This window comes from Balaenoptera borealis (assembly GCF_965194805.1).
Source record: "Balaenoptera borealis genome assembly, chromosome: X".
NCBI classification, from domain to species: domain Eukaryota; kingdom Metazoa; phylum Chordata; class Mammalia; order Artiodactyla; family Balaenopteridae; genus Balaenoptera; species Balaenoptera borealis.
Genome location: NC_138881.1, coordinates 18,459,370 through 18,487,183, shown reverse-complemented (window position 1 = coordinate 18,487,183; position 27,814 = coordinate 18,459,370). Strand labels below are relative to the sequence as shown.

At 39.4% G+C, this 27,814-nt stretch overlaps 2 protein-coding genes and 1 long non-coding RNA gene across 7 annotated transcripts in view; 2 read left to right on the top strand and 1 right to left on the bottom strand.

Moving 5' to 3' along the window:
* The window catches only part of LOC309619973, a 116,813-nt gene that overhangs the window by 30,768 nt on the left and 58,231 nt on the right, over positions 1-27,814 (top strand). The window lies entirely within an intron of this gene.
* On the top strand, positions 700-3,633 carry KLHL34 (kelch like family member 34). Its single transcript, XM_082375699.1, has one exon. The coding sequence runs from the start codon at positions 1,282-1,284 to the stop codon at positions 3,235-3,237; it is 1,956 nt and encodes a 651-aa protein (XP_082231825.1). The 5' UTR covers positions 700-1,281; the 3' UTR covers positions 3,238-3,633.
* Positions 4,190-27,814, bottom strand: part of CNKSR2 (connector enhancer of kinase suppressor of Ras 2) — a 263,636-nt gene continuing 240,011 nt past the window's right edge. For 4 of the 5 annotated variants that reach the window (XM_082375497.1, XM_082375498.1, XM_082375499.1 and 1 more), the window contains 2 exons: positions 8,442-8,638; positions 4,190-6,836 (listed from right to left, as the gene is read on the bottom strand). In XM_082375497.1, coding sequence (XP_082231623.1) covers positions 6,621-6,836; positions 8,442-8,638 — 413 coding nt within the window. In that variant the 3' untranslated portion in view covers positions 4,190-6,620. Of the gene's footprint in view, positions 6,837-8,441; positions 8,639-10,313; positions 15,938-27,814 lie in introns of those variants that run through there. The other variant, XM_082375501.1, reaches the window with a different exon arrangement.

The window sequence follows — 27,814 nt, the reverse complement described above, 5'->3', positions numbered from 1 at the left end:
GTGGGAGCAAATTCCTGAAAGTGGAATGTGAGACAAGCCAGGGAGACCTCGGGAAGGGCGCAGAGTAGGCCCAGCATCTCGCAAGGGTGAGTCCAGGTGAGGGGCGTGCTCCGGAGCGCCGCTGGCGAGGAGCCTTGGTTCGCCCCGGCGTGATTCCCGCCAGTGGCTCCTCTGAGCGCAGTGGCCTCCTGGGTGTCAGCGCGCAAAATCACCGCTTACTCCCCGCTCTCGCTGGATTAATTAGGGCCTCCTCAAAGCAGAAAGTTGCGACCCAGGGGCTTCTTTCCCAGGCGCAGAGACCCCGGGGGGTCGACACTCCTCCAGACCAGCCGAGCGCCCCTCCCCAGACACCACCAGGCACAGGGTCCCCCGACTCGCGCCTCTCCAGTGAGCGCCTCCCGCACCCCAGCCGGGTTCCCGGGACCCCCTGGTGACCGGCGGCTTGTGGGGTCGCCGGAGTCATGTCCCAGGCCCGGGCCGCTTACTCCCGCGTCCCGGCCCTCCGTTCTTAGCCAGCAGCCGGGGCGCGGGGCGGGGCGCGCCGGGGAGGCCGAGGCCGCGCGCTATTCCTGTCGCTGTGAGCTACCGGCATGTTATGTGCGGCGCCCAATCACGCCTCCGACCCTCCGCGCTGACCCGAGCCCCCCCTCCCTAATCCCCTAGGCTTTGATTTGATCCTCCGCGCGGAACAAGCTCACCCCCCTTGCCCCGTAGCTAGTTGTCCCCGGCCCTCACGGGTGCCCGCAGAACCCTCCTTGTCCACCCCCGGGAGGTCAGAGCCCTCGCCCCGCACTCCCAGGACGGCCCGAGTCGGGCCACATCTACGCATCTGGGCCGTCGGAGATCCAGCACCCCCCCTGGAGTCAGTCTACCTGCAGCTCCGCCCTTCCAGGTGATGGTGCGCGGCCACTGCGGCCCCTGGCGCGCAGGTGTGGGCTCCCCAAACTGGGCCGGGGAGGGGGCTTTGGGCAACGCTCTGGCAGCCTCGGCAGCCGCCGAAACCGAGCCCTGCACCTCCCGGAAGACTCCAAACTCCGTGCCCTCCGCTACTAGGGGCTTCTGGAAACCGTTCCCCGACCGGATTTGCTCTGAGAGGGGGAAGGGGAGATCTGCGGACCTGTATGAAGGAGACCTGGGATTTAAGCTGAGCACGCAAAAATGGGCCCCTGCTAGGGGCTCTTCGGCTCGCACGGGGGACCCGGCGGCGCCGTGTCCCGGGATGTCTCTGGCCGCGCGCTGCTGGCCCCAGCCCTGGCCCGGCCACTTCCCGCCCTGGGCATCATGAGTTACTTCCTGTCTTACTGCAAAGCTCATGGCGGCGCGCTGCTCACCGGCTACCAGGCCCTGCGCGCCGAGGGCTTCCTGTGCGACGTGACTCTGGAGGCCGAGGGCAGCGAGTTCCCGGCGCATAGGTCGCTCCTCGCGTGTTCCAGCGACTACTTCAGGGCCCTGTTCAAGAGCCACACCCGGGAATCCCGGGCGCCCGTGATCCACCTGCATGTGCCGTCCGCGGCCGGCCTGCAGCGCCTGCTGGACTTCATCTACACCGCCTGGCTGCCGCTCTCCATGGACACCGTGGAGGACACGCTGGAGGCCGCCAGCTACCTGCAGGTCACCGAGGCCCTGGGGCTGTGCGGCCGCTACCTGGAGCGCCAGCTAGGCCTGGAGAACTGCTGCTTCGCCGCCAACGTGGCGGCGCGCTTCGGCCTGGTGCACACGCTGGGCGCGGCCGAGCGCTGCATTGTGAGCCACCTGCGGGAGCTGCTGGCGCGGGGCGCGGGCCCCGCCGGGCTGCTGGAGCTCAACCCCGCGTCGCTGAGGGCCGTGCTGGGTGCCCCTGACGTGGCGCGCGTGCCCGAGGCCCGGCTGCTGGGCCTGGCCCTGGCCTGGCTGCGGCAGGAGCCCGAGGCCGAACGGCTGGCCCACTGCGCCGCGCTGCTCGAGCGCGTCCGCTTCGGCCTGGTGCCCACCGACGTGCTGCGGCGCGTGTACTCGGGCTCCGGCCTCACCCTGCCCTCCCGGGTCAAGGGCCTCATCATCCAGGCCCTCAACTACCACACGTCGCCCTCCCGCCAGCCGCTCATGCAGGGCGAGCAGACCAGCGTCCGGAGCCCCCAAACCCGCATCTTGTTGGTCGGGGGGTGCAGGGGGCGGGAGGTGGTGACCGAGGAGGTCGTGGTCCCCCGGCGGGTAGCCAGGGGGAGGGGCGCCGCGGCGGAGCCCGAGGAAGAGGAGGAGGAAGAGGAGCAGGTGGAGGAGGAGGCGGAGGAGGAGGAGGAGTGGGAGCTTACCCAGGACGTGGTGGCCTGTGACGTGCACAACCACCGCTGGCGCAGCCTCACGCGGCTGCCCGCTCCGCTACTGGGGCACAGCGTGTGCGCCGCGGGCAACTTTCTGTTCGTCCTCGGCGGGGAGAGCCCGTCGGGCGGCGGCTCCTCCCCCACAGCCGACGGCCTGAGGGCGGTCACGGCCCAAGTGCACCGTTATGACCCGCGCTTTCACGCTTGGACGACTGTGCCCGCTATGCGGGAAGCGCGGTCCCATTTCTGGTGCGGCGCCGTGGGCGAGGGGCTCCTGGCCGTCGGGGGCCTGGGCGCGGGCGGCGAAGCGCTGGCTTCAGTGGAGATGTACGACCTGCGCCGGGACCGCTGGACGGCGGCCGGGGCGCTGCCGCGGGCCCTGCACGGCCACGCGGGGGCCGTCGGGAAGTGCGGCGTCGTGTACATCTCCGGGGGCAAGGCGGGGAGAGGCGAGGGCGGCGCGAGCAGCCTCCGGGATGTGTTCTCCCTGGGCCCTGGGGAGCAGGCGTGGAGCAAGAGGGCGCCCATGGGCACGGCCCGCTTCGGGCACCACATGGCCGCACTGCGCGGCGCGGTGTTCGCCTTTCTGGGGCGCTATGAGCCCTTCTCCGAAATCGAGCGTTACGACCCCGGCACCGACCAGTGGACTCGGCTGCGGCCGCTACACTACGACCGCTTCTGCTATGGGCTGGCCGTGGTGGAGGAGACGGTGCTGCTGCTGGGCGGCCTGAAGTGGCGGGACTCACGCCAGGTGCCTACCCGCAACGTGGTGGGTTATGACCTCGACCTGGACCGCTGGGAGGACACTGGCTGCGCGCTGCCTTGGGCCTGGAGCGGCCTGCAGTGCGCAGTGCTGCAGCTGGCCGAGGGTGGGGACGAGGAGAGGGAGGGAGAGCCCGGAGAGGCGCCAGATTTAGTGCTGGGCTTAATGGGTTAGTGAGCAAGTCGCGCCTGACCAGGCTTACAGAGCAACCCGTGCGTGGGCTTTTCCTTAGGCTTGGCCAAAAGAGGAACATTTCCCCTTACTCTGAGAATGGGAGACAGGACGGGTCAAATTTAGAAGGATATATGAATCATCTTCAGTGAACTGGGGATTTCTAGAAATTCTCATGCTGGGCTAGAGATGGACTTTGAAAATAAAACATGACCCTATTTTCCCTCTTGTAGTTAGTGTTTCCCAGGCGCTGAACAGTGATTACTTTTGTGCCAAACAGCCAAAAAACGTACCATAAGAAGTTATGTACAAGACCAGAAAATTGTTAGCTATAAAGACTGTAATAAATGGTTCTAGAAGATGGCATTACCTGAATAAATAAATATTTATCTGAATAAATAGTGAAGGGAAAGTGCCTTGGTTAAACACATGCAATCATTGTAGGGAGAACTATGATTTTATGATCCAGAATCATGGTTATAGTTCTGCTCTGATGGTTTAATATAGATACGGAACTGAGAGGAAAGAAATCTCTAAGAAAGCACCATTTTTTTTTGAGAAAATAACCTAGGTTAAGTTTTTCTGTACTTCATCCTTACTTACCCTAGTCTGCTTTTGCCCTGGCTTTTGGCAGCTCATTGGTTTTAAGTTTTATTTCTGCAGCCCTTAGCCATAATAATCAGGCTTCCTTGGTTTAGTGGAACACCTAACAAAAACAAATCAAAACCCTATTTCGTTCATCCTCTTTAAATGTTCATTCTGCAGACATGCTGTAGGTAATATTTGTAAAAAAATATTTTTTAAGTTTATTTTTAGTGGTACCCCCCCACCCTCTGCCCCACCTTCCCAAAAGAATCACAGAGAAACGAAAGAGCAATAGGTGAAATTTTAAAGTTCCTGTCAGGTAAATGGGAAACCAGCTTGATTTTGCAGGATCTCAGAGAAGATTCTTGTATACACTGGACAGGTGCTTCTTCTGGCTTGTATCACCAATGGAGTGACAAAGTTAAAACTTGTAACCGGGGGTGGGGTGGCGGGGTGGTGGCGGCTGTGTGATTAGGTCACAAAGAAATGTGATGAGGACTGCATGAATAAAATAGGTGCTTTATGAGGATTCATTAAGAGCTGAATTTATTTGACTTCAGTTTACAGTGCTGCCTCTCTCCTAGATTTGAAACTAATGCAATAAAATGTACAGATATATAGTGTTAAAAGGTCTCTTTCATGCTAGGCTAGCCACGAGTCTTTTAAAATTCATTAGTTTAATTTTTACCATTTAAAACAACAGAGCCAACTTTACCAAAGTAAAAGCCGCTTAGTAGCAACACAGCTAGTCTTTCCATCAACTGCTCACTGTTTCCAGGGCACAACCTGGCCACTGTATCCACGACACATCCATCAGGTACAGATATTTTTAAGTAAATGTACACATTTGGTCTAGTAAACATTAACAAGTCTAAACACCTGTAACAAGCACACTTCATTTTAGGACAAGAGGTTTTTGTTTTTTTGCTTTTTGTTTTTGTTTTTTTACATATACAAAATCCCACAAATTTAATGTGCGTCAATACCCATGCAGTAAATAAATGTTTTTACAAATAGTTTTTTTTTAAATGATAAAAATATTACACCAGACCCAAAATTCCATACAAACATTAATACATGATTTCTCATCCATTTTGACTAAATATAGGATTACTGAAAATGTGCTGTAGAAAGGCCACTCTCCTGTACAGTTGTGCAAAGTCTGCAAAACGATAGTGATTCAATGGTGGTTTCAAAAGCAAAGGAAAAGATCCCCGCTGTGGAGTTTTTACTTTCTCCTCTACAGCAAAAATATTCACTGGCAGATATCTGAACTCTTAGAGATGAAAGTACATTCATTCACTGAGCTGTACAGGCAACAGTATAAAGCTGATTAGAAGTAGATTTTAGGATATAGAATAGTAAAGGAGGGTCTCTTCCTCCTCCTAAAAAAACAAAACCCCAAACCAGCAAATTGTGACTTATACGTTATGCAGCCAGACACTAAAAAGCAGCACAGTCATTATCATGCTGTGATCACTTTCAAAAACGAGATGCTTATAAATGGAAATATATGAAGAGGATTTTTTCATAGACTTCATCCACTCTATAGAACAAATCATGAAACTAGGAAAAACCTCTAAAAATTGTTTCTCTCGAATAATTCAATGTAATATATCTCTGAATGACCATCATCCTCTTGCTCCTCAGGAGAGAGGTACATTTTTCTTTTTCAACATTGTTTTCTATATTAGAACATACATCAGCCTGTAAGTAAACATATTTTACTTCCCTGCCTGAAGTATAATTATATATAAAGTTTAACTAATGGACTAGGGGGAAAATTGACCCTAACTGGGAAGTTGATTCATTTACGTTTATACCTTGTAGCTTTTTAGAAGTTGGAGTTTAAAAACATGAGTTTGGGCTGAAATTATATATATATATATATATATATATATATATATATATATATATATATATATATACACACACACATATATATGCATATACACATATATATATGTTAGCTGCCTTTCTGGGTGAGTTAAGTGTGTTTTAAAAAATCCACTCTCAAAGTCCTCTATACACAATCAGCATTTCATCACTACAAAAATAAAGGAAGATTTAAACCAAGAAAATAAAGCAGCTCTATCTTCAATTTTGGTCTCAGTTACAAAAACATCTTACAAAGCTTTGCCCTGATACACCATTAAGTGTCCCCATGGATTTGGAATAGTATTTCCATTAACCAGCTTTCACAAGTTAATAGACTGTTAAGACGAATATTAGATACCTGAACTTTTCTTATGTTGATGCTCTTCTGTTTTGCTTAACTCTTGTATGCGCATCTACATTTCACAAAAATAAAACTACAGCATTAAACTTTGTGCAATGTTTAAGAAAATTCTTAGAACATTTTAATAAATATAAAAAAGGTTTAAATTCTTTCCCACCCACAAGGATGTCTGCACCTGAAAAAATGTGATTTAGTTTTGAAGTCTTGTTTATATAAAATTAACTTAAAGGGAGAAAAGATGACCTTAGATAGAAAACCACCTTTTTGTGTTTTTTCTACTTGAAGACCACCTGTCTTCAGAGTTGTTTGCAAAAGTTAATTTTAAGTCATTGAAGACAGTTGATTTTGCACATGGTAAACATAAGCTGAGCACTAACTGCATATAAAATATACAAATGCTCATTAAAGACAGTGGTATTATGACCATATAGGGTTTGTTTCATATAGTTTTGGTAACATTGAAGTATAGCTTGTCAAGTGTCCCACACGTTGATATAAAAACTACCTTATATACTTGTTCAAAGTACCAGAAGGTACCACATGGCCAGAGGGCAGAATACACTTACACATGCGTTTCAATGTATGAATGAGTGTGTGTTAGGGAGGAAGTGATTACATCTACTTCAGAAGAAATACTTAATGGGTCATTTGAGGTGGTGTTTTGACAGATATCCAAGAAAAGATCGAGGTACATCTGCTTCCATTGTTGGAATTCTTTTGATGTCAAGTCTGGATTGTCTAGGACTTTATCAATAATGGCTACTTCCCCTTCTCTGGCCTGAAAAGCAAAAGGATTCAACAGTTACAATAGGGACAGACTGTTCTTCAAATTCAAAATAAAAAGTTAATAGGCAAACTATTAAGAAGCCCACAAGAAAGAGCTCTGGTATACTCAACCTCAGCTATTTAGACTCAAATACTAGTGTACTTTTTCCTACACGCAGGCATGCCTCGTACTGCCCACTCTGTATGGTTTACTTTTTCTTCTGGCCTGTCCTGTTTCCCATCTCTGCCTTCGGAAACCTTCCTCATTCTTTAACATCCAGTTCATATGCCTCTCATTTCTTGAAGCCTTCCTTCGACAACTGGAAAAAATGTTTTCTCCTTCATTTAAATAAGTCCCCGTAACACTTGATCACTGCTGTTGAGTGGACTTACCACATTCTATGTCTTGAGTTACTTTTGCACTGTCCTTTTTCCTTCTGCTAGATGGTCACTTGGTGGTTTGGACCTGAATAGGGGTGGGGTGTGTGGCTCTGGGAGGAGGGAGGGTTAGGATATCTTTGGACTAGAATTGGGCACTGGAATTATTCTTATGAATATTATAGTTCTTTTAAAAATTCTGGTCTTGGTTACCAATAGGCCATTAAATTATCCCATGGATTTGCAATAGTATTCGCATGAATACCAACTGAAAGCTAATTGACTGAAAACTTGGCTGCCTGCTACCAGAAATGTTTTCAAATCATGCATTTCCTATTTTGTTTATCTCTTTGGTATTCACCTCTGTTTCAAAAATCACAAGACCTCAGCAGCATACTACAGATCTGCAATATTTCCCAAAGGAGCTCTTTGACCTTTTGTTTCCTGAAATTACTGCGTCACAAAGTCTGTATGACATTTCTTTTCTGTTTTTGAGTTTTCCAGGGTGCAGGGTCTGCTTAGGGAGAGTGTGTATGGCACGCCCTCTCCCCTGATACACACACAGTGAGGGGGCTGACTCTTCTGGCTCCTTCTTCAACTTCCTGCCTCTGTTTCCCTTTCCTCACCACCTCCTCCCCAATCTGGGGGTGGCATAAGAAGACTGGAGGCTATGTAAACGCTTATGGAAATGTATAATAAGAAAGTAACATGTGAGTTGGGAACTGATGGTGTATACAGAACAATTATAAAATTTCTACATGGAACATGAATCACGGTGGCTTTACTCCAAATGTGCTGCAGGAGATATTCACAAAATATCTCAAACAATTTAAGCACCCACTATTGCATTCTGCATGCATGCTGTGTTCTTTTAGTAACTATATTAATTCCATGACATGGCATATTTATCTTAGGAAAACAAAAGGCTGAGGAATAACACCAGCCCTGCATTTTTGGAAAAAAAATTAATTACGTCCTGTTTTCTCCTAGAACTAAGTCATATAACATTTAGTCAGTGCTTTGAGATGTTAATAAAAAGTTAACATTATTTCCTTTTGGCCAAATACACTTATTACGCTAAAGAAACAGCTCGGCTTCGGCTTCGCATTCGGTATGTTTATCCTCCGCTCCCCCCACCCCCCGCCATTTTGTATTTTGTCCCCTGGAGTATCTGATAATCCACTTTGAGTTCAGGAATGAATCTCTTAAAAGGAATTTCTCCTTCCATTTCATATCTTACCTTTAAAGTGCTTTTGAGAATTCTTAGCCTGTGTAGTTTTTCATTCATCACAGGATCATTACATCTCTTTATAAATGATAGCTTGTATTCCATCTTGGTTGAAATGCGATGTTCTCCCAGTGGTGACAGACTGGCTTGCTCCAATGCCCTATATAAATCTTGCAAAGAGTCTCCTAACTTTTCTTCCCTACTTTCACCTGCAATGTCCAAAAAAAAAAAAAAATAAGAGAGAAATAAATCCAGTGTAATAAACAGTTATTTGACACTCCAAAAATCTACTAAAAAAAAAAATCTGAAAAACAGGATAATGAATGATTGGGAAAACACTCTCTTACATTAAAAAAAAAAAAAACAACAACAAACCCCACCAAACCCACAGTTGCTAGTTATACTGGGTAAGACTAGCTACAGGCAGCCAATTGTTTTAGAATGATCAATTAATAGGATGCTTTGATTAAGAAAATATTCTCTTAGTAGCAAATCACTGTACATATCTTGAGTCCATTAAGTTCAAAGAATTAGAGTACAAAAGGTACACAACACAGAAACAATCCTGCACGTAATTTAATATTTTAAAACATTAGTGAATATCCCTTATCATTATACTGATAAGCATAGAAGTGCTAAGTAACAGAGCTCTCCTGGTTTAGCAATACTGAGTGAACTGATTTTTACATTTTTCCAGACTTCATAAGATGGAATGGCATTCACTGGAGTATATATCATTGTAAAAATCTTCTAATAGTGTGCCGTAGAGGATTATTAGGTTTCGTGTGACTGCCATAGTAATGCCTGCCACATTGTAAATATAGTAAATGATCATAAGTTATCATCAATAATAATGCTTTAATTAGAATGAGATATGGGAATGTTTATATGCAGATGTAAGCAAAAATCTGGCATGTACTAAAAGAAGCTACTTAACATTTGAAAGACCTGGGAAGAAAACACTCCAATTAAATATTTTTGAGAAAAAAAAAATTAGAGACTGGTTCAGGAAAGGATCTTAGATCTATTTGAACAAATCAAAAAACTCCCATATTATTCTTGAATTGTCTGAATATACTGATGTCATATCTTTCTCAATGATAAACAAAGATGAACTTGGATTTTGCTTGGATTGGGAGATAGGATTAGGGTTATATCACATTTCCTTTAATAGAGAGCTTAAGAGTCCTTTTGAGGAATACTAATTACATTGGCCCAAGAAGTAAATATGGAATGTTGTTCATTCCACCATGGTCCATGTAAATATTTTAGGCTTTCTGTCATAGTTAAAAAAAAAAAAGATGCCCTAATTGGTAATAATGTAGTTAACATTTGTAAGTGCCGGGCAGTAGGGTAAATGCTTAACATTCATGATCTCATTTAATCCTCACAGCAGTACTAGAACTAGATCTATTTGATTTTCATTTTATAGCAGGGAAGTACCTTGCTCAAGGTCACATTTAGTAAGTGGTAGAGCTAGAATTCCGACTGGGCAGTCTGGCTCCAGAATCCATGATTTTAACAAGAATTCTAGACTGCCAATTTTGTCAGGAATCATTTGAGCTGTGTATTTAACAGTAGGTGTTAATGAATTTGTGACACTTGCTTAAAATGCAGCATTCTAAAAAAAACTTTTTTAAAGAGTATACCTAAAACTGCCCCCAAAGCCCACCAACACAGTACCTTAACTTGAGGGGATCATCTTTAGGATGAAAAAGTAACTTCATTTAAGTTTCATATTCAATTTTTGGCTCTGCTGCTGAGGTTGGCAACTATTGGTAAGTATGATTGTTGAATCCTCCTATTAGAAAGTTCTTTGTTATCAGCACCTGCTATCACTAATTCCTCTATAACAAATTTTAACTTCCTAATCATATATCTAAGTTAGAACTATAATCTAAAAATACAAAAATCCCTTTAAACAGCGTTTTAATTCTCTGTTGGCTCATCCTTCAATGTTTGCAACACCTAGAGGATTTTGAGGGGTGGGGGGACAGAGGACTGTAAAAAGGAGGAACTGCCTTGTGGGCTAAGAAGATTGAAATGAGATAAGGAATTTTAACCGAGAATGGTTTGGAGCCAGAAAGGCACAAAATTATAACGTCATTCAGAGTAACTAAATGGAGTTGTAAAAACAAGGATACTTTTGAACAGCATAATTCCATTTCATAAAATCATAGGCCAGGAAAGAATCCTGAGGAATTATTTAGTAGTTACCATTCTTTCTGCCCCAAGGCAAGACTGCATCTTAAGCCAGATGTAATTTCATAGAGCAGAGGGTGGGAGAGAAATGGTAGGCCTAACAGATGTGAATTATAGTAGTCTAGGTATCAGGTAGCCTAATGTATTATTAGTTTTTCAGTTCTTGAAGGAAGGTAAAGAAAAAAGGGATTCAGATTATAGTTTTAGGATTTAAAGGAGGCAGAAGTATTTTCACATAGTAAACTTTTATTTTAAGATAACCTTCTTCCATATTACCTAACACTGTAGGGAGTATATATTTTGTTGAAAAAATATTCTTACCCAGTTTTCTTTCTCCTCAATTCTTATAGTTTGTGGAATACTGAGCCAGATGCTTGATTTTTAAATAAAATTTCAATGTAGTTTTACTTCTAGAAGTGTAAGTAAAGCTTTAATATAAAAAGTGACAAACATAGCTAAAAACTGGAAGTTTTTTTTCCTTCTTGCCATTAAGGGGGGAAAAAGCGTTCAACCAAAGGACAACATAATTCTACAAAGAACCTGGTTTGACAGCTATAAGAAGAATCGAGTATGGATTTATCTCTGGGCAGCACATTTGAACAGGGAATCACAATGAGACGGAACACAGAAACATTTCCAAGTAGAGTAATGGAATAGAGATATTAGAGATAAGTCAGGCCCCCTTCCCCCACCCCTACACATCATACACATATGCAACACAAGACACAGTAGTGGGATGAGGAAGGATGAAGGATTGAGATGCCAGGCTACCACAAAATGCCACCAATTACTTAACATTTTAAGACTTGACAAAGGGTCCTTTTCTTTTCAAAGAAGGGGGAGTGAGCGGCAGAGTCACATTATAAATCTGATTCACTGTGCTCAACAGTCAAAACAACACAGAACTCAACATTCAAGACGAAAACAGACCTTTATTTTCTTTTATAATTTTCAATTGGTTTCCTTCATTTTTTTTTCTCAGATGAATACCAATTAAGTCAATTGGGGCTACCGCTGCAACTGAAAATGTGAAAGCACCTTTATCTTCTCTTTTTGCCCTCTTCTTCTTCGTCTCCTTCTCACTTCTCTTCTGGTTTCTCTCTCTTTTAAACCCTTGCTTTTCTTCTTCTAGAAGAGGCTTGCTTTGGAAGAGGAGGCAAGCACTCGGTCAGGTCTGCTTCCTGATTGACTTTCTTTCAACGTGCCAGTTCAGCCCTTGGAGCACTGGCCCAAACCCAGCTCGTTTGTAATTTGAATGAATGTTTTCTGCAAGTTGGCAAAGTGTTGAAGACCACATGCAAACCACAGGACATACAGAGGAACCTTCTGTGATTCCTACTGAGGAAGTGTATCACAGCTACAATGAAATTTTAATTTGTATCTAACTTATTCAGGAATTCTGGGGCTATGAAGGAGTAAATTCCCTCTCAAATTATATTTACATTTACAACATGTAAATTAGTCCTGCGTCAGATGACACGCTTTTCTATTCCAATTTTATTAAAGCGAAGAGAACATATAAGGTTCTCTTTACTATATAAAATTTCATTGACAGATTTGAGGATCACAGTGAAGTTATTGATAACTTGTACTCTGAGCCAAGGGAGGGTCATTTCTGGCTGTGTCATAAGTGGCAGGGCTGGAAGAAGATCCTCTTTCTGGTTTCATTTATACTCTAGCTACACCATGAAACACTGTGAGACTAGAAATACGCTGAGCATCACAACAGTTCGTTGTCTGGTTCTTGCAGGTTGCATATGACCTCCACGTAGTGATAAAGAAAAGCCCAAAGATTAGCCAATGCAAAGTAACAGTTGGTTGGAACTTTCTTGCAAATGGCTTATTAGCAGATGATAATGCATTTCTTCAAATACTACGAGGTGTTTGGTTGATGTATTTCCTTACATTCATGCCCAGTGGTTATTAAACTTTTTTGATTGTACACCCTCACCAGTTAAAACACTTCTGTTGATAACTTACATATACGTATTACTCTATATTAATAGATATGCCTATTATAAGATAGACACAGAAAAGAAATTCGAGAAAATGAGATATGAAGCCTGAGGAGAAATCCCAATTTTTTTCTTCCTGTACCTCACCCCATGTGAACCCTCCTTCAGAGACTTAGACTGTGACTTCCCCTGAGCGTATATGCCTCGCTCTCCTTTGCATTTCCCAATCTTCTACCTGGCATGGTGTCTCATGCACCCAACGTTTAAACTGAGTGATGGTTTTCTCTACTCTAGACACTAAGTACTCCAAAGAGGGCTCCCTACCAGGTGACTGTGTAATTTGTACGCTAGTCTCTTGTGTAATTTCATTTATGTTTCTTTGGTGAAAATTAAGGAGAGCAGAATACAAATGTGGCGACCTAAAATGTCATTCTGGTGTCCTTGCTGTTTCCCTGCCTCTGCAATGATAGTGTGGAAGGAGAGAAAAAATGAAAACAAAACAAAACAAAACGAGTATACCAACTGGGCTCTTGAAGAACCAAGCCAACAATGAATAATCAGTTCTGGTACATGTTTTGGAAGGGAACTGTGCTCTTTTAAAATTGGACAATGATGTCCTCGTGGAAACAGTTGTTCCTTCCACAACACAGCTGGGTAATGAGCACAGAAGGTTGGGAAAGGCTAAGTCACAAGTGGAGAGAAGGCTGGACATAGTAGCATTAGTCACCAGTCAAGTGTGAGAGGCATTCGGTCTTGTACGGCCACAGAGTGCTCCAAGGCTTCCAGGCGAATGGCATCACGTATGTGGAGCACTATTCTCGCCATGAAAGGCAATTAACATTTGTATTGAGACATGGGACTACTTTCTGTGAATACTAATTTACCAGTGCACCATAATGAACAACTTATTTATATGTAAGGTGACAATTAAAGTTTTAATGGGTTTAATGTAGATAGGTTTAATGTTTGTAGGTTTTATGCTAAAGATGATTATGTATTCAGGAGTTTACACTGTAATTTGAATTGTTTTATAATTAAAGATTCGCTCTCTTTAATTCATGTTTTTATATAAGTCAACTAGCTATGCCTTGCATTGTAAAACTGGGGGAGGGCAGTTTGTTATATCAGAAAAAAAGCGTAAGATTCTAAAACCTGGCTTTTACTTGTCACTCTGTAATCAACTACCCTTTTCATAATTAGAAGTAATTGGTTTATTTTCTTTTAGGCAAAATAACAATAATTTCTCTGATGAAAAAAATTGAGGAAAAAACCCTTCTTTTGAAAGGACAGCTTGAGTGAGTCCACCAATATTGCTAAGTGTATTTTTACAGAAGAACATGTGAAACCCATCCCTGTACGAATGACCTTGTGCTTCACCAAAATTAAGTACAGCCCATACCAGTGTCTGTCAATTCCTTCTGCACAACAGTAAAGCTTACTTCCATAAAGAGTTAACAAAAGACACAGAGCTGAAGCTTATTCTACATTTCATTCTCTAAGCATGTAATTTCTGCCGAATTATGTTGTTTAATGCCACAAATATATGACAGTGATTGCATTTTCAGGGTATTACGGTAGTTTTTATGACAAATAGTTCAGATGGCAAAATCTTGGTGTCCCTGGCATTGATTTCTTGTCCCAAAGGGAAGGTTCTTTGAAGGACAATCTCAAACATAAATGACAGATTCTATATTTGCCCACAGAATTTAGAAAACTTAACTAATAGAGACATGGAGGTCAAGGTACCTGGTTCTTAGGCAGGAATTCATAAAGGGGACAGTTTAAAAACAAAGCTAAGAGATGATCATATTTAAAAATTAATGTGGAGTCCCCATATTCTTTAATGAGAAAAAACTAAAATTCTTCATATCATAAAATTTTACTATGACTTAAACAGGGAGGACGACCCAAGACAATCCCACTAATATTAAATGCCAACAAAATGCTTTTTGATGCATTTCTATATACCAGAACCATCATTTTTATATATACTTAAAAAAACACATTAAAATGGTTAGAGCACAGAGGAAACTGTAAGGCAGATCAATGTGATTTTATTCACAACACAAATTCCATTTGTGAGAAAGAAGCATAGATTACTTCTCTTTAGAAAGATATTTACTATCAAGCATACTTAGCAAATTATTTAGCTATCTAAAAAGATCTGATACCAATTGGCCATATTTTTATTTTTACGTAATTTATATTTTTACAAGTATTCACATTATGCAATACTACACACTGTGGCGACAGGAAGAAAAAAAAACATTTTCAAATACAATGTTAAATTATCTGTTCATTGCACAGTATGAAATATCCATTAATTAGCATTGAAATTATTACAGAGTATCTTATCCAACTAAAGGAAATTTCACATCCACTACAGAAGAAAAATAAGCAATATTGAGCCATAAGTGACCCAGTTACATAGTATTAAATAATATCTGAAGCTAGTTTGAAAGACAACCAGACAAAATACTTTTTCAAAAGTGAAAACCACAGCCTATAGATTTGGAAAATTTTACAGAAAAGAATAGCTCATGCCTGTCCTATGAGGCAACACCATTTGTATACAAGTGCCAAGAAATAAGGAGAAAGTTAGGATTTTAGCTGAGGAATCTAATAAAGCCTGGCATGTGGAATTTTCTTCATTAGTGTCACCGAAAGCAGTCTCTGTGTTGCACCTGAATACACTTTATAATAGAATAAACATAGTAAGTTTCAGAGCAGGTTGTGTATACCTTGCCTTAATAGATTACACTTAATTTAGTACAATACAGCACGTCAAGTTTTAAAAATGCAAAATACACTTAATACACAGAATTTGCTTTCTCTGCTTTGCCTTAAAGAGGCCACCGAAGAGTCCATTAAACAGCCAGGGTTTTCTAGTTATTGGAGCTGATCCCTCTCCTTTCCTGTGTCAGGAGAACACAACTGAGCCCTTCCCCAGTCAATAATACCCTTCCCCTCTGTTCTCCCACAGAAACAGCAGTTTTCTGTCACTGTGCTCCATCTTGATTGGCTTTGATCTTATGCTAGTCCCAGTGGAGAAAGCTCGCATTCTTCTTAAGAGTGGCCTGCCCCTCTTAATATCCCTTTAGGGAGGCCCCCAATCCAAAACACTTGATGATCTAAGCTTTTAAAAGTCTGTTTTCTGTTATAAACAGCAAGGACGAGGCCATTTTAGTTGCTTGCAAGAGGTTGATGTTGAGTCTGCGTCGTGCCGACTCTCTCCGATCTAAATTCTCTAAACATTAGCTTATCAATCTGTGAGTCCAATGGGTTGAGTGCCAACAGAAGTGGATCCGATTTGGCATGGAGAGGTTCTACCAACTCTCGCAGTGTATTAGCCTAATATGATAAAGCAGTGATACAATATGATGAAAGACCTGCGAGTGCCATTATTTCCAAAGCATATTAGTATTTGTATTAGAAACACCATCATGCAATACCCATGAAGAGAAAAGAGAAAAATATGGCTAGAATTGCATATGGTTTTAATACCATAATGTCTTTCTGTTGGCATGCAAGTCTACTTGGCCAAAAATTGGACACTTTTTGTTTTAAGCTTGGTTATCTGGAAACGCCAATCTTATGTATACAAAATAATACACAGTGCAGATACATCTTTTCCTGCCTCTGTACCTGTATATGCTTATCTATAATTTTAATCAGAAAAGTTTATGTTAATAGTATTCTCCACACACATGTAAAATGATCAGTCTTTCAAGAAAATTAAACTGTAGTTCTATACAAGATCTTTCCTCAAATTCATCCAATCAAGAAGTATGAGGAAAAGTTTTCTGGTCTACCTTCTATCTAACTACCCTGATTCACATGCTACCAGGTGCTAACTGGTGAGATAGAAAAGCCCAGCTAGCGTGGCTCCAAGGAAGTGGCCGAATGCTGACCAACACAAAGTGAAGAGAAGTGAAAAGCTTCACAGGGTCAACGTGATGAAAGGGTGACTTGATACCTGCGCACAAGCCACATTCCAAGGAATTAAGAACTAGAAGAGAATAAAATTTCTGAATGACCTGGGACACTAAGAACAATTGGGCTAAAATAAACTAGTCTCTTTTAGTTCATTTTATTTTGGATTTTGAGGAATGCAAATATTGTCACCAGGCACAAATCAGTGATATTTTTACTTTCTAGCCTAGGGCAGATCTTTATCTGCTACATCCTGTAGTACCTTTTGAGTTACATCAAGAAGAAGGAACAAAATGGGAGAGGGAACAGAGACAGCATCTTGTTCATTACTAGCTCCCTCAGAAAATGGGAAGGGAGTGTGCTGCCCATAGCACAGTATTTAGAAAATAGGATGCAGCTTGGTCCAGAAATCAGCAGAACTAATTTTTGTTTATCATATCATAACCTTCTTTTGCAGAAAAGGGGCTGGGAACTAAGCAATCTTCGTAGGTAGGTCAAATGAAACAAAAGATAACATCTCATTTTTTAGAAAATTATAATACTGGAATGCTAGCTCTGGATTCTACTACTTTGTTTCATAAGGTTATGGAACTTCAAACTGCAAAATCGGAGGCAATCTAATGCTGGGCACAAGGTCATTCCTAAATTTAAGCTGTTTCTGGTTTATCTATGCAATTCAAACATTTCCGCCTCAGAAACAATGTCACATGAATGGTTTAATTTCTAGTGCACTTAACCCATACTAAACCTGAACTAGAGCCTTGGTAACTAAGTCACGTTTAGTTACATTTAAAGACACTGTATAGGATTGGTAAATTCTACTTCAAGAGACTGGAAACACCTCCTCAGTTGAGGCCTTGCCAAAGTGCAGGATGGTGGGGGGTGGAATGCTATTTCAGAGTGACTACAGGTATTTCCTAGTCTGTATGTACTAACATAAGAGAAGATAACTCTCTTCAGCAAGGTGTCTCTTCAACTAGCAGTGGTCAGGACCACTGGCTACCAAATCTCAGGGGCAGAGGCTGGCTTGTTAAATACAGATTCCTGGGCCCTACACTTAATCTACTCAATCAGGATTTCTGGGTGTGGAACTCAGGAATCTGCATTTTAAGCAAGCAACCCAGGTGATTCTTGTGCCCACTGCAGTTTGAGACCTCCTGCTTTAGGCCAGTCACATTGTGAGGGCTGGTTGGAGTGATGCCAATTTTTTGTATTACACATATAAGTAGTCTGTAAGTCAGAAGCCTTTGTAGTTGGGCAAGTCACATAGGGCTTTATTTTTAGTCTCGTCACCGGTATAACATTGTATTATGTAACTCAAATGATTTCAAGGTTTTGCTGAGGAATCTGATGGAAATATCCAGGTCTACTTAGAATACAGCAAAATGAAAGAGGCCGTGGTAAACTGCTTGAATAAATTCTTTCAAGCTATGCTTTTAGGTAGCATTAAATAGTTCCTCTTTATTTTTGAGGCAAACAGAACAAATATACAGATACTTCCAGACTCCAGCCCGTTGAATCAACTCTACGTCTTGGTGTGTGCATTCTGAATCCCAAGTATGAACAGCATGGGCAGGCCAGGAGGGTCAGATATGATGGACTGGTGTATGGCTAATCTACATGAAATCTCTAAAACACAAAAACCCACTTCATAAAGATACTGTTTGATGAAAGCCTATCTTTGACTTCCGTGAATCTTATATTTATGTGTCTTTAAATTTTTGCAAGTTCCTTTCTGGTTCTCAACACTCTCCTTTTCTCTCCCTTTGTGTTTTCACTGGGCATTCTCTCTCTCCCTATTTCTACTCTTCTCCTTTGTAGCTGACAACTTCATTTATCCCTACTCAAATAGTCAAAACATTCAAACCAGCTAAAATTACTTATTATAGTGACAGACTAATTTTATGCCTGTTTTTTTTTAAAGGACCAGTGGAAATTGCATGTTTCTTAAAGACCCTAAAAATTAAATTATATGGCTCTTGATTGTTTTGTTTTCTTTTGGTCAATATCCTGACTATAAAAAATATTTCCTACTTCCTGCTATTAAAATATACCTCACTATTTACCAAGCTTTTAATCAAGTACATTTTGAAACAACAGCAACATATCTATGCTACCCCAAGAAAATCAGTAATGCTTCTGTTTGGCATTTTACTTAAATATTTATTGAGCTTCCATTCATCACTGAAACCCCCAATTGTGAGGCCACCAGGCCAGACAGAAAGAAAAAGATCCTGTTTCCCTGTTACTAAACCCCTCGAGACCTGAATGGTGCACCCAGATGTAATGCCATGTTGAGTCATGTATAGGATGACTTCTTCCAGTGTTGATCCACTTCTCATGCAAGCTCTTTAAGGACTGAATCTATGTAGGATATGTTGAGAAGAATGTTTCTTTCCCTTTTTGTCTTATGAATTTAAGACTCTTTCCACTCAAATAATAAGCAGAAATAGAAATTCTAGAAACATAAGTTTTAGAAAGGTAATCAGGCTTCTAATAGTGTACCTGCTAGGAAGGGCTGATGATCCTTCAATCAAATCCTGACGATTAGATTATAGGGTAAGGATGGAGGCACAAACATTTGCAGGAGAATGATTAAGTTTGAATACAAAATAGGTAAAAAAAAAATGTCTTCCTTATTGAATGAAATAGAAGAAAATATATGAAAATGGAAATAAGAAGTGCTTAAGCCAGAACAGCATTTTCAAAGATTCCTACTTCTGAGTTCTAAGAGAACACTGGATCCATATACTCCACTTCCATTATCCGTGAGCTTGAGGGCAAATTTAAGGGCAAAGCCACTGACAACTGGTCTTAAGCTGCTTGCAGATAACAAGGTAGACATCCAAGCCTGTCAATAGTAACACACGTGGAGCTCCTGGGAGAGTAGAACTGTTTTGTGTGCTTTTGAAAAAAATCTAATTTATCACAATTATCTGGATCTCCCCCTTCTTCTAAATGTATGTGTTCAGATTTAAGTTTTTCTTTTTGTAAAACAGGAGTATCTAACACCAGGAGTTGACCGTCGGTGATAATTACTTTTCTCAGTGAAAGTCTTGGAAAAAGTGGGCTGAAACCTAGGTTCGGAATGTTCGGACCAAGAGAGAGACTTAATTGTGGCTTGAGTGGTAGCTGTCCAAATTTTGAGGGCCTATTTTCTTGTAAAGGTGGAGTTCAAATAGACAGAATATCAGATTTTAAAAAATTTGTTTGTTTGCTTATTTTTAATACCATGGGGGAAGGAACTAGAAAGTCTTTTATTTTATGAATAATAAAGTATTCTTTTTCAAAATAAAGTGATAAATAGCAAAAAGTAATATAGTTTGTGATTATACTTATAACACTTATGGAGATCTTTAATTAGAAATTCCAGGTAAAATAAAAATATTTGGTGAACCTAGCTACAGGCAAAACAGATAAGGAAATACTGTTTGCAGATTAGAATGTTCCTCTAAATTGCCAAATAACAATTCCATTCTCTGTGTATGATTCACGGGAGACAGAGTATTTCCTTATGAAAGTAGTATCTCATCTTAAACTACTTACCACTATATTATGACCTTAGAGAGCACTTAGGACTTATGAGTATACCACACACTCTGGCTTTTTCTGTCTCCATTAAAACCACTATCTGAAATAAAGGTACACCTAAAATACCCTTTAACTGAAGCTTATATATTAGCAACAATTGAAAAGGTCTTTTATATTTAATAGTCACAGAAGTACTTAATATGTTAATTCAATTTACCCCGAGTTTATTTTCAATGAAGCATCTATAGATATACCAGAAAAATGTACTATGGAATTCTGCCAGATTATATTGTCATCCCAAATGTCATCTTTCAGATTTTAAAACAGAAAATGGGAGGAATTCATTTTTATAGACATGCATGGTTCAATAAGGATTTAATGGGTGCCTATGGGTATATATACTATATCAAATGTTAGGGATAAATATACGAAGATGACAGTCTGACCTCAAAGAGTTCATGGTATAGTTGTATCTTCCCCATTTCTGTCTTATAATCTTATAGTTTATACAGATTATCAGTAAAATAAAGCTCTACTTTATTAGTATATATATATATATATATATATATATATATATATATACACACATACATACATATATACAGATTCTATTATACGACTGTAATGTAATTATACCATTACCCTAACAATGTATATTATATGTAATTATACTACGTATAATTACATTAATGATATATATTATATGGATATATTAATTTAAATTGATAAGTATATTTGGAATACACAGAAAATAAATTATATTTGAATTTTAGGGCAAATTTAAAGAAGATCATTAAAATATGAATGTATGTGTGTATATACATATATATATGATATAAAACAGCTGAGTTTTGATGCTTACAATAGACTTTAAAACTGAAGAGGACTGGAGCAGAATAGAGAGCCCAGAAACAAACCCATGCACTTACGGTCAATTATCTATGACAAAGGAGGCAAGAACATACAATGGAGAACAGATAGTCTCTTCAATAAGTGGTGCTGGGAAAACTGGACAGCTACATGTAAAAGAATGAAATTAGAACATTCTCTAACACCATATACAAAAATAAACTCAAAACAATTAAAGACCTAAATGTAAGACTGGAAACCATAAAACTCCTAGAAGAAAACAGGCAGAACACTCTTGGACATAAATCATAGCAAATTTTTTTTTTATCAGTCTCCTAAAGCAAATGAAACAGAAGCAAAAATAAACAAATGGGACCTAATTAAACTTAAAATCATTTGCATAGCAAAGGAAACCACTGACAAAATGAAAAGACAACCTACTGAATGGTAGAAAATATTTGCAAATGATATGACCCGATAAGGGGTTAATATCCAAAATACATAAACAGCTCATACAACTCAACATCAAAAAGACAAGCAACCTGATTAAAAAATGGGCAAAAGACCTGAATAGACATTTCTCCAAAGAGGACATGCAGATGGCCAACAGGCACATGAAAAGATGCTCAACACTGCTAAGCATCAGGGAAATACAAATCAATACCACAATAAAATATCACCTCACACACCTGTCAGAATGGCTATCATCAAAAAGAACACAAATAACAAATGTTGGTGAGGATGTGCAGAAAATGGAACCCTCGTACACTTGGTGGGAATGTAAATTGAAACAGCCACTGTGGAAAACAGTATGGAGGTTTCTCAAAAAACTAAAATTAGAACTACTATGTGACCCAGCAGTTCCACTCCTGGGTATATATCCAAATAAAACCAAAAACACTAATTCGAAAAGATTCATGCACCCCAATGCTCATAGCAGCATTATCTACAATTGCCAAGATATGGAAGCAATCTAAGTGTCCATCAACAGATGAATGGATAAGAAGATGTGGTATATATACATACAATGGAATACTACTCAGCCATAAAAAAGAAAAAAATTTTCATTTGTAGCAACATGAATGGACTTGGAGGCATTATGCTAAGTCAAATAAGTCAGACAGAGTAAGACATACTGTATAATATCACTTATATGTGGAATCTAAAAAATACAACAAACTAGCGAATATAACAAAAAAGAAACAGACTCACAGATATAGAGAACAAACTAGTGGTTACCAGTGGGGAGAGGGAAGGAGCGAGGGGCAATATAGGGGTAGGGATTAAGAGGTACAAACTACTATGTATAAAATAAATAAGCTATGAGGATATACTGTACAACACAGGGAATATAGCCAATATTTTATAATAACTATAAATGGAGTATAACCTTTAAAAATTGTGAATCACTATACTGTGTACATCTGTAACTTACATAATATTGTACATCAACTATACTTCAATAAAAAATAAATTAAACAAAACAAAACCAACTTCAAAAAAAAAAAAAAAAACTTGAAGGGGATCATAATACGCCACCTCAAAATATGCCATTTTGGCCTAAGGATTAGCTGAAGGTAATTAAGAAGCAGTAGACATAGAAAGATCTTTGGCCATCCCCCTATCTGCCTTAAAGCAGGACATAAATTTCCCACTGTGAAGGTGTTCCTCCTCTCCTCTTACATACCAGGAGAACAACCCTTAACATTTGAAGACAGGAAGTTGGCATTAAGATGGGTCTGCACAAACAAATCTTACTAAAATAGCCCTTATCTTTTAGTTTCCCCATATATAAACTTTTCCAAAATTTACCGCTCTAGAAGCCCAAACCCCTTTTCCGGTTATCTTGTCAGTTCTCCATAATTTATCATGCTTTGTTAAAATGGTGTATAAAACTCAGGTCTAAGTGCTTCTTTGGGTCTTCATTTCTTTCCTATGAAGGCCTCTGTGCACATAAAAATTAAATTAACACAATAAAATTTATATGCCTTTTCTCCTGTTAATCTGTCATTTGTCAGTTTAGTTCACAGGCTCCAGGTAAAGAACCTAACAGAGTAGAGGAAAAGTTTCTTTCTTTCCCTATAAAACATTAAAATCAAGTCTTAAACCATTTCATCCTAAGTCATCCATATTTTAAAATATTTATATTCAAAATATTTAAATATGAAGTAATGTATTTCATAGATAAAGTTATTTTGAAATAACTTTCAGCAACGTGGATAGATGGCAGCTTATTGGCAGAATGGGTTGCTGTTGCAACCTATTTTATGATTAATTACTTATTTTAAAATAATCTCTTTAAAATCCTCATTTCTAAATGAAATAGCTACAGAGGCAACGTAGCTGGAGACTTTTTTACTCTCAATAATGTAGAGATGAACAATGCATATTTTTAATTTATGAGAATTTTCAACCTCTACCACCACCTTACATGGTTATATTAAAAGGATGAAATTCAATAGATGATATTCAGTCTGGATGATAATCAGTGTGAAGTAACTCAGTGATGAGAACTGCCAATGGGGTGAACATGTAAATCCTATGTGTCACAGCACTTCGACTGTGACTATGTCTGGTCTGTCGAAATGAAAAGGTAAATTTGGACCAACTACATTTCAGTTGTTTTCTTGCCTATTTCTTTCAATAGATTCCTCTCTGGTCCTTCCAACCCTATTAGGGCATTCTCTTTCCTAGCTGATAGGCACTCTAAAAAGCAGTTCCAATGTCATCTGAACCTTGAACCACTTACGCGACTGGGTGGTAAAAATGTCTTCAGAACGCTGATTATACTTCCACGACGCAAACTATTTCATCTGCCTATTGCACTTGACTTGAATTCTCCAAACTGGACATTCTGATGGAATAACAGGTAAGGGTACCTGTACCTGGGGGACTGGAGTTGTAAAGATACATTTAGTATGTTGAGTCCATCAGAACCTACTCAAAGTAAACAAAGGACTTTGCCCTATGTCCTCTTCTAAGTTGCTGATCAGCAAACATGATCTAGGATCGGTAAATTCTGATGCTATACAAATTGTGCATTTACTGCCCAGCTTGCTACTAAGGTAGACTAAAAGTAGACAGTCAATGGCATAACTCCTTAATTCTTGGAAATTTGATCTAAAATAAATACTTACATATATTTTTTTCAAATTAACAGTAACATAGATCTTTGAAAACTTTTGCTCTATAGAGTTCCACCCTACTCTTATTCACATACTAGATTCATATACTATCCTCTAAGTACTGCCGTCTTGATTTTGGTGAGATTACTTTTTAAAAAAAATATCATTCAGTATCAGCTCCAGTATCATGATATCCCACCAGACTAAATGAGGGAGAAAAAGAGGTACTGATCTGCAGAAGTGAGTGAAATAATAAATTCTTTTCAACAAGAGTACAACAATGGGTGTATGAGTGCATGTGTGTGGGTTGGGAGTAGAGTAATAAAAGGAGTGATTCTTATGCTAAAAGTTTAAAGACACTACTTCCTCTCACGTTATAACATTGTTTATGATTATAGAAGCTTGAAATGGACTTCTGCTTACTTCTCCTGGCTGAACTTACAATATTACAAAAAATTGCAATATTGATTTTCCCCCTTCTATAACTTCTAAATGTTAATGCCTTATTACTCACCTCCTTGGCATACCAGCCTGACATTTGGGATCATTTGCTCATTAACAGCTCTGGCAAGAAGGAGCTACTCTGGGGGTTCTGACAACTGAATTTCTTAGCAATAAAGACAACCAAAAATACCTTCCCCAGAAAAGCAAATGACAAGAAAGGTAAAAAGAAAATTCAAAAGGCGTTTGTAATAATCTAAAATTTTATCTCAACAGTTACTTATCAGAATTCATATTTTTCTCTACCTCAAATCTGTTATAAATCTAATCTCTCCACTTAATCAATATTTTCATATTCTCTCTGATTTCTCCATCTATAATAATTACATCAGAGACTATTCTCATAAATCCCCATTGTTAGAGTCATCTGCATACTGTAATATTTAAATTATCACATTTTTAGGTATTTAAAATGTATTGTGTACATGATAAGAAGAAAAAATTATTTTGGTAAAAACCACTATAAAATCATGTTTATTAGAAATACAGCATGGATGTAAGCAAATTAGCACAAACATCCATCTTAGCAAAAAACTCAGAGGTTAGAATAATGAATATTCCTACTCAGTCTTAGTTGTCTTGAAATTATTGGTTATTACATTTTGCACCAACAAACTCATTTTACATTTGGGATGGAAAACTATGGGATCTAAGAACATATTTTTTATAAAATGCCCTATTATATATGCATTTCATTTTTTCCACTCCTGACAAAATTGTATAGCATTGCCCTTTTAAAGAAAGTTTTACTAAAGAGTTGGATATATGCTGACTCTCAGTGTTCTTATGGAAAAATACAAATGACTTTATAGCTCTTGCAAAAGGTTTCTAGCTATATCTGTGTTTAACATTTAGCATATGTTGAATTTCACACTCCGCAGTGTAATTACAGAAAACTAGAATCATACAGGGACTTCATTAGGGTGAGAGCTCGTTTTGCAAAATTCAAATGTTTGAAATGTCAGAAAGTTCTCCATATTGTACAACTTAATTTGTATTCAAATATAGCAATGAATTGCTAACTTCCCGCTAGTGAACAAAACAAAAAATCCAATTATATTAACAAATTTGTTTTCCATTTGTAAATTAATTAATTTACAGCAACTTTATGGTGCCAGTTTATTCATAATATCTTTTAAAAATTATGGACAATTCCATATTTAATTGAAGTCAGGCTTTTTTGTAATTCCTATTTAGTGTATTTATATTAAACAAGGACCATGCTGTCTTCTCTCAGGTGAAAAAACAACCGTCAAACTAGATATGTGAATTTGTAAGGATGTGCAAATCAAGGGGTGAATTTGGAATTCTCAAGTTCCACTTAAGACCTCCTTACCATCTCTTTTGACTGGTGCCATTTGTTGGGGAGGTGAGGAAACAATGATAGCAGCTACGGTGTAATTAGTATCTCCTTAACAAATGTGACCATCAAAGAACTCTGCAGAAATTTGGCCCTTTTTTTTGATACTAATTTATATATATAAAAGAATACATTATTACTATAATAAAATAAAATTAAAAAAGAGAACACATTACAATAAGTTGTAGTGGTGTATATGATCTTTTATAGATAGTTGAGCTGCTCTATCTGGATGTACTATAACTGGATTTACAGTGATACATTATACCAATCCTTTCTTGTTAAATCCATGTAGAGTTATGACCAAGGTCCTAGAGTAAGTTTTCTCATACTGATTTTATTGTGACCAAGTGCAGAACTAATCTAAAAGACTCCAATACTGGATTTAGAAACAAAGTTAGACAATCCAAAACCAAAATTAAAAGCAGCATTTTAAGACCACCATGAAGTGTAGATTAAATATGTTTACTACTATTTAGGAAAACTGTCACATAATTTGAAAGGAAACATTCCTCCATAGTAACTAAGTGGAGTATACACCATGAATACACACAAAACCAGAACTTGACCAAGGAAAATGTCATGATGACATTTTCTTTCTCCTTATTGTAAATCTTCAGCACAGCACTAGAAAGCCTGTTTTCTCTTTGTAGAAAATCAATAAATACTGCAAAAGCAGAAGCAGGAACTCTTCTTTAACAAAACAATACACTTTAATTATAGAAGGCCTTGGTTTCCAAGGCCTTAGTTTTAGCCATACTAGGAATGGTTGCAGATCTTACTTGTGTGGGAAGATCTGATCTCCATGGTGATGAAAAAGTCAGCCTGGGAAGTGGAACGAACTGTGTAGTACATTGCTCCCCGTAGAAACAAGACAAGCTGAAATCAAATGCAGCTTCTGTATCTAGCATTGACAAAGCCTGAAGCTCCAGCGAAATGGTACCTTACCTCAGGAGCTACCATGGCAATCTGCTAAGAAAGGCGGGTTTCAGATACCCACATCATTTACTACTAAGACATCAAATCAAAAGCCAGAACATATGGGTTAAAACTGGTTCTGAATTTGGTTTTCTTAAATAGGATTTAGGAGTTTAATACTGGCATTGTTTTTACAAAATTCATAAAATCTAATTAGTATTTTAAAAAATTCTAGGAAGTAGCCCTGAACAACTTTTACTCTTCCTCAATTTAGTGTAAATATTCTGAAGGCAAATCAATTATGATACTAATATTTGTGTTTTGCTTTCCACTTTATAAAGTGCTTTTATATGCAATATCTCCAAAGAAGATGTGGAAAATATGAGAATTTCACTAGAGTTCACTTTGGTAATGAATTTTCATTTCATACTACATACTGCATAGTACAAATGAGAAATTAGAAGTTGGAAACAGATGAAAGTGTGAATGGTGCATTCTTTAATAATTCCTTTCAGGGCACATGAATCAACTTTTGAGATTTGTAAGAGGTGATAGGAAGCAATGTTTTATCATGAGAGAAAACATAGTAATCCACAATACATCAGATTTGGTACCTGTGAGTAGGAACTGGAAAGATCAGTGGCATCTTCCAATCTTACTCCTAAATCTGTCGCTTCTCTACTCCCTACCTCCACCAAAAAATTAAAAAAATTAATAAACAAAAAGATCCTTTAGCTGATACCAAAAAAAAAAAAAAGGGCAGAAAGATTGGATTGTTTCAAAGAAGATGGATAAAGTGGAACTTGGAAGAAAAAACTGAAGTAACTTTGTCTACCACGTGAAATACTTTTCAAATTGGTGTCAAGACTTAATTCTTTGGAATTAGTTCTTTTTTTAATATCTCAGTATTATCTTGACACAAACTAGCTATAAAAGGAATCATGTCAAAGTTTAAAATACTATGAGTTTTGACTCAAGTGGTGGAATTGTTCCACTATTTATACAAATCGA

Excerpts from the sequence above, each read along its gene's own strand:
- KLHL34 (XM_082375699.1), top strand. The coding sequence starts at position 1,282 with ATGAGTTACTTCCTGTCTTACTGCAAAGCTCATGGCGGCGCGCTGCTC.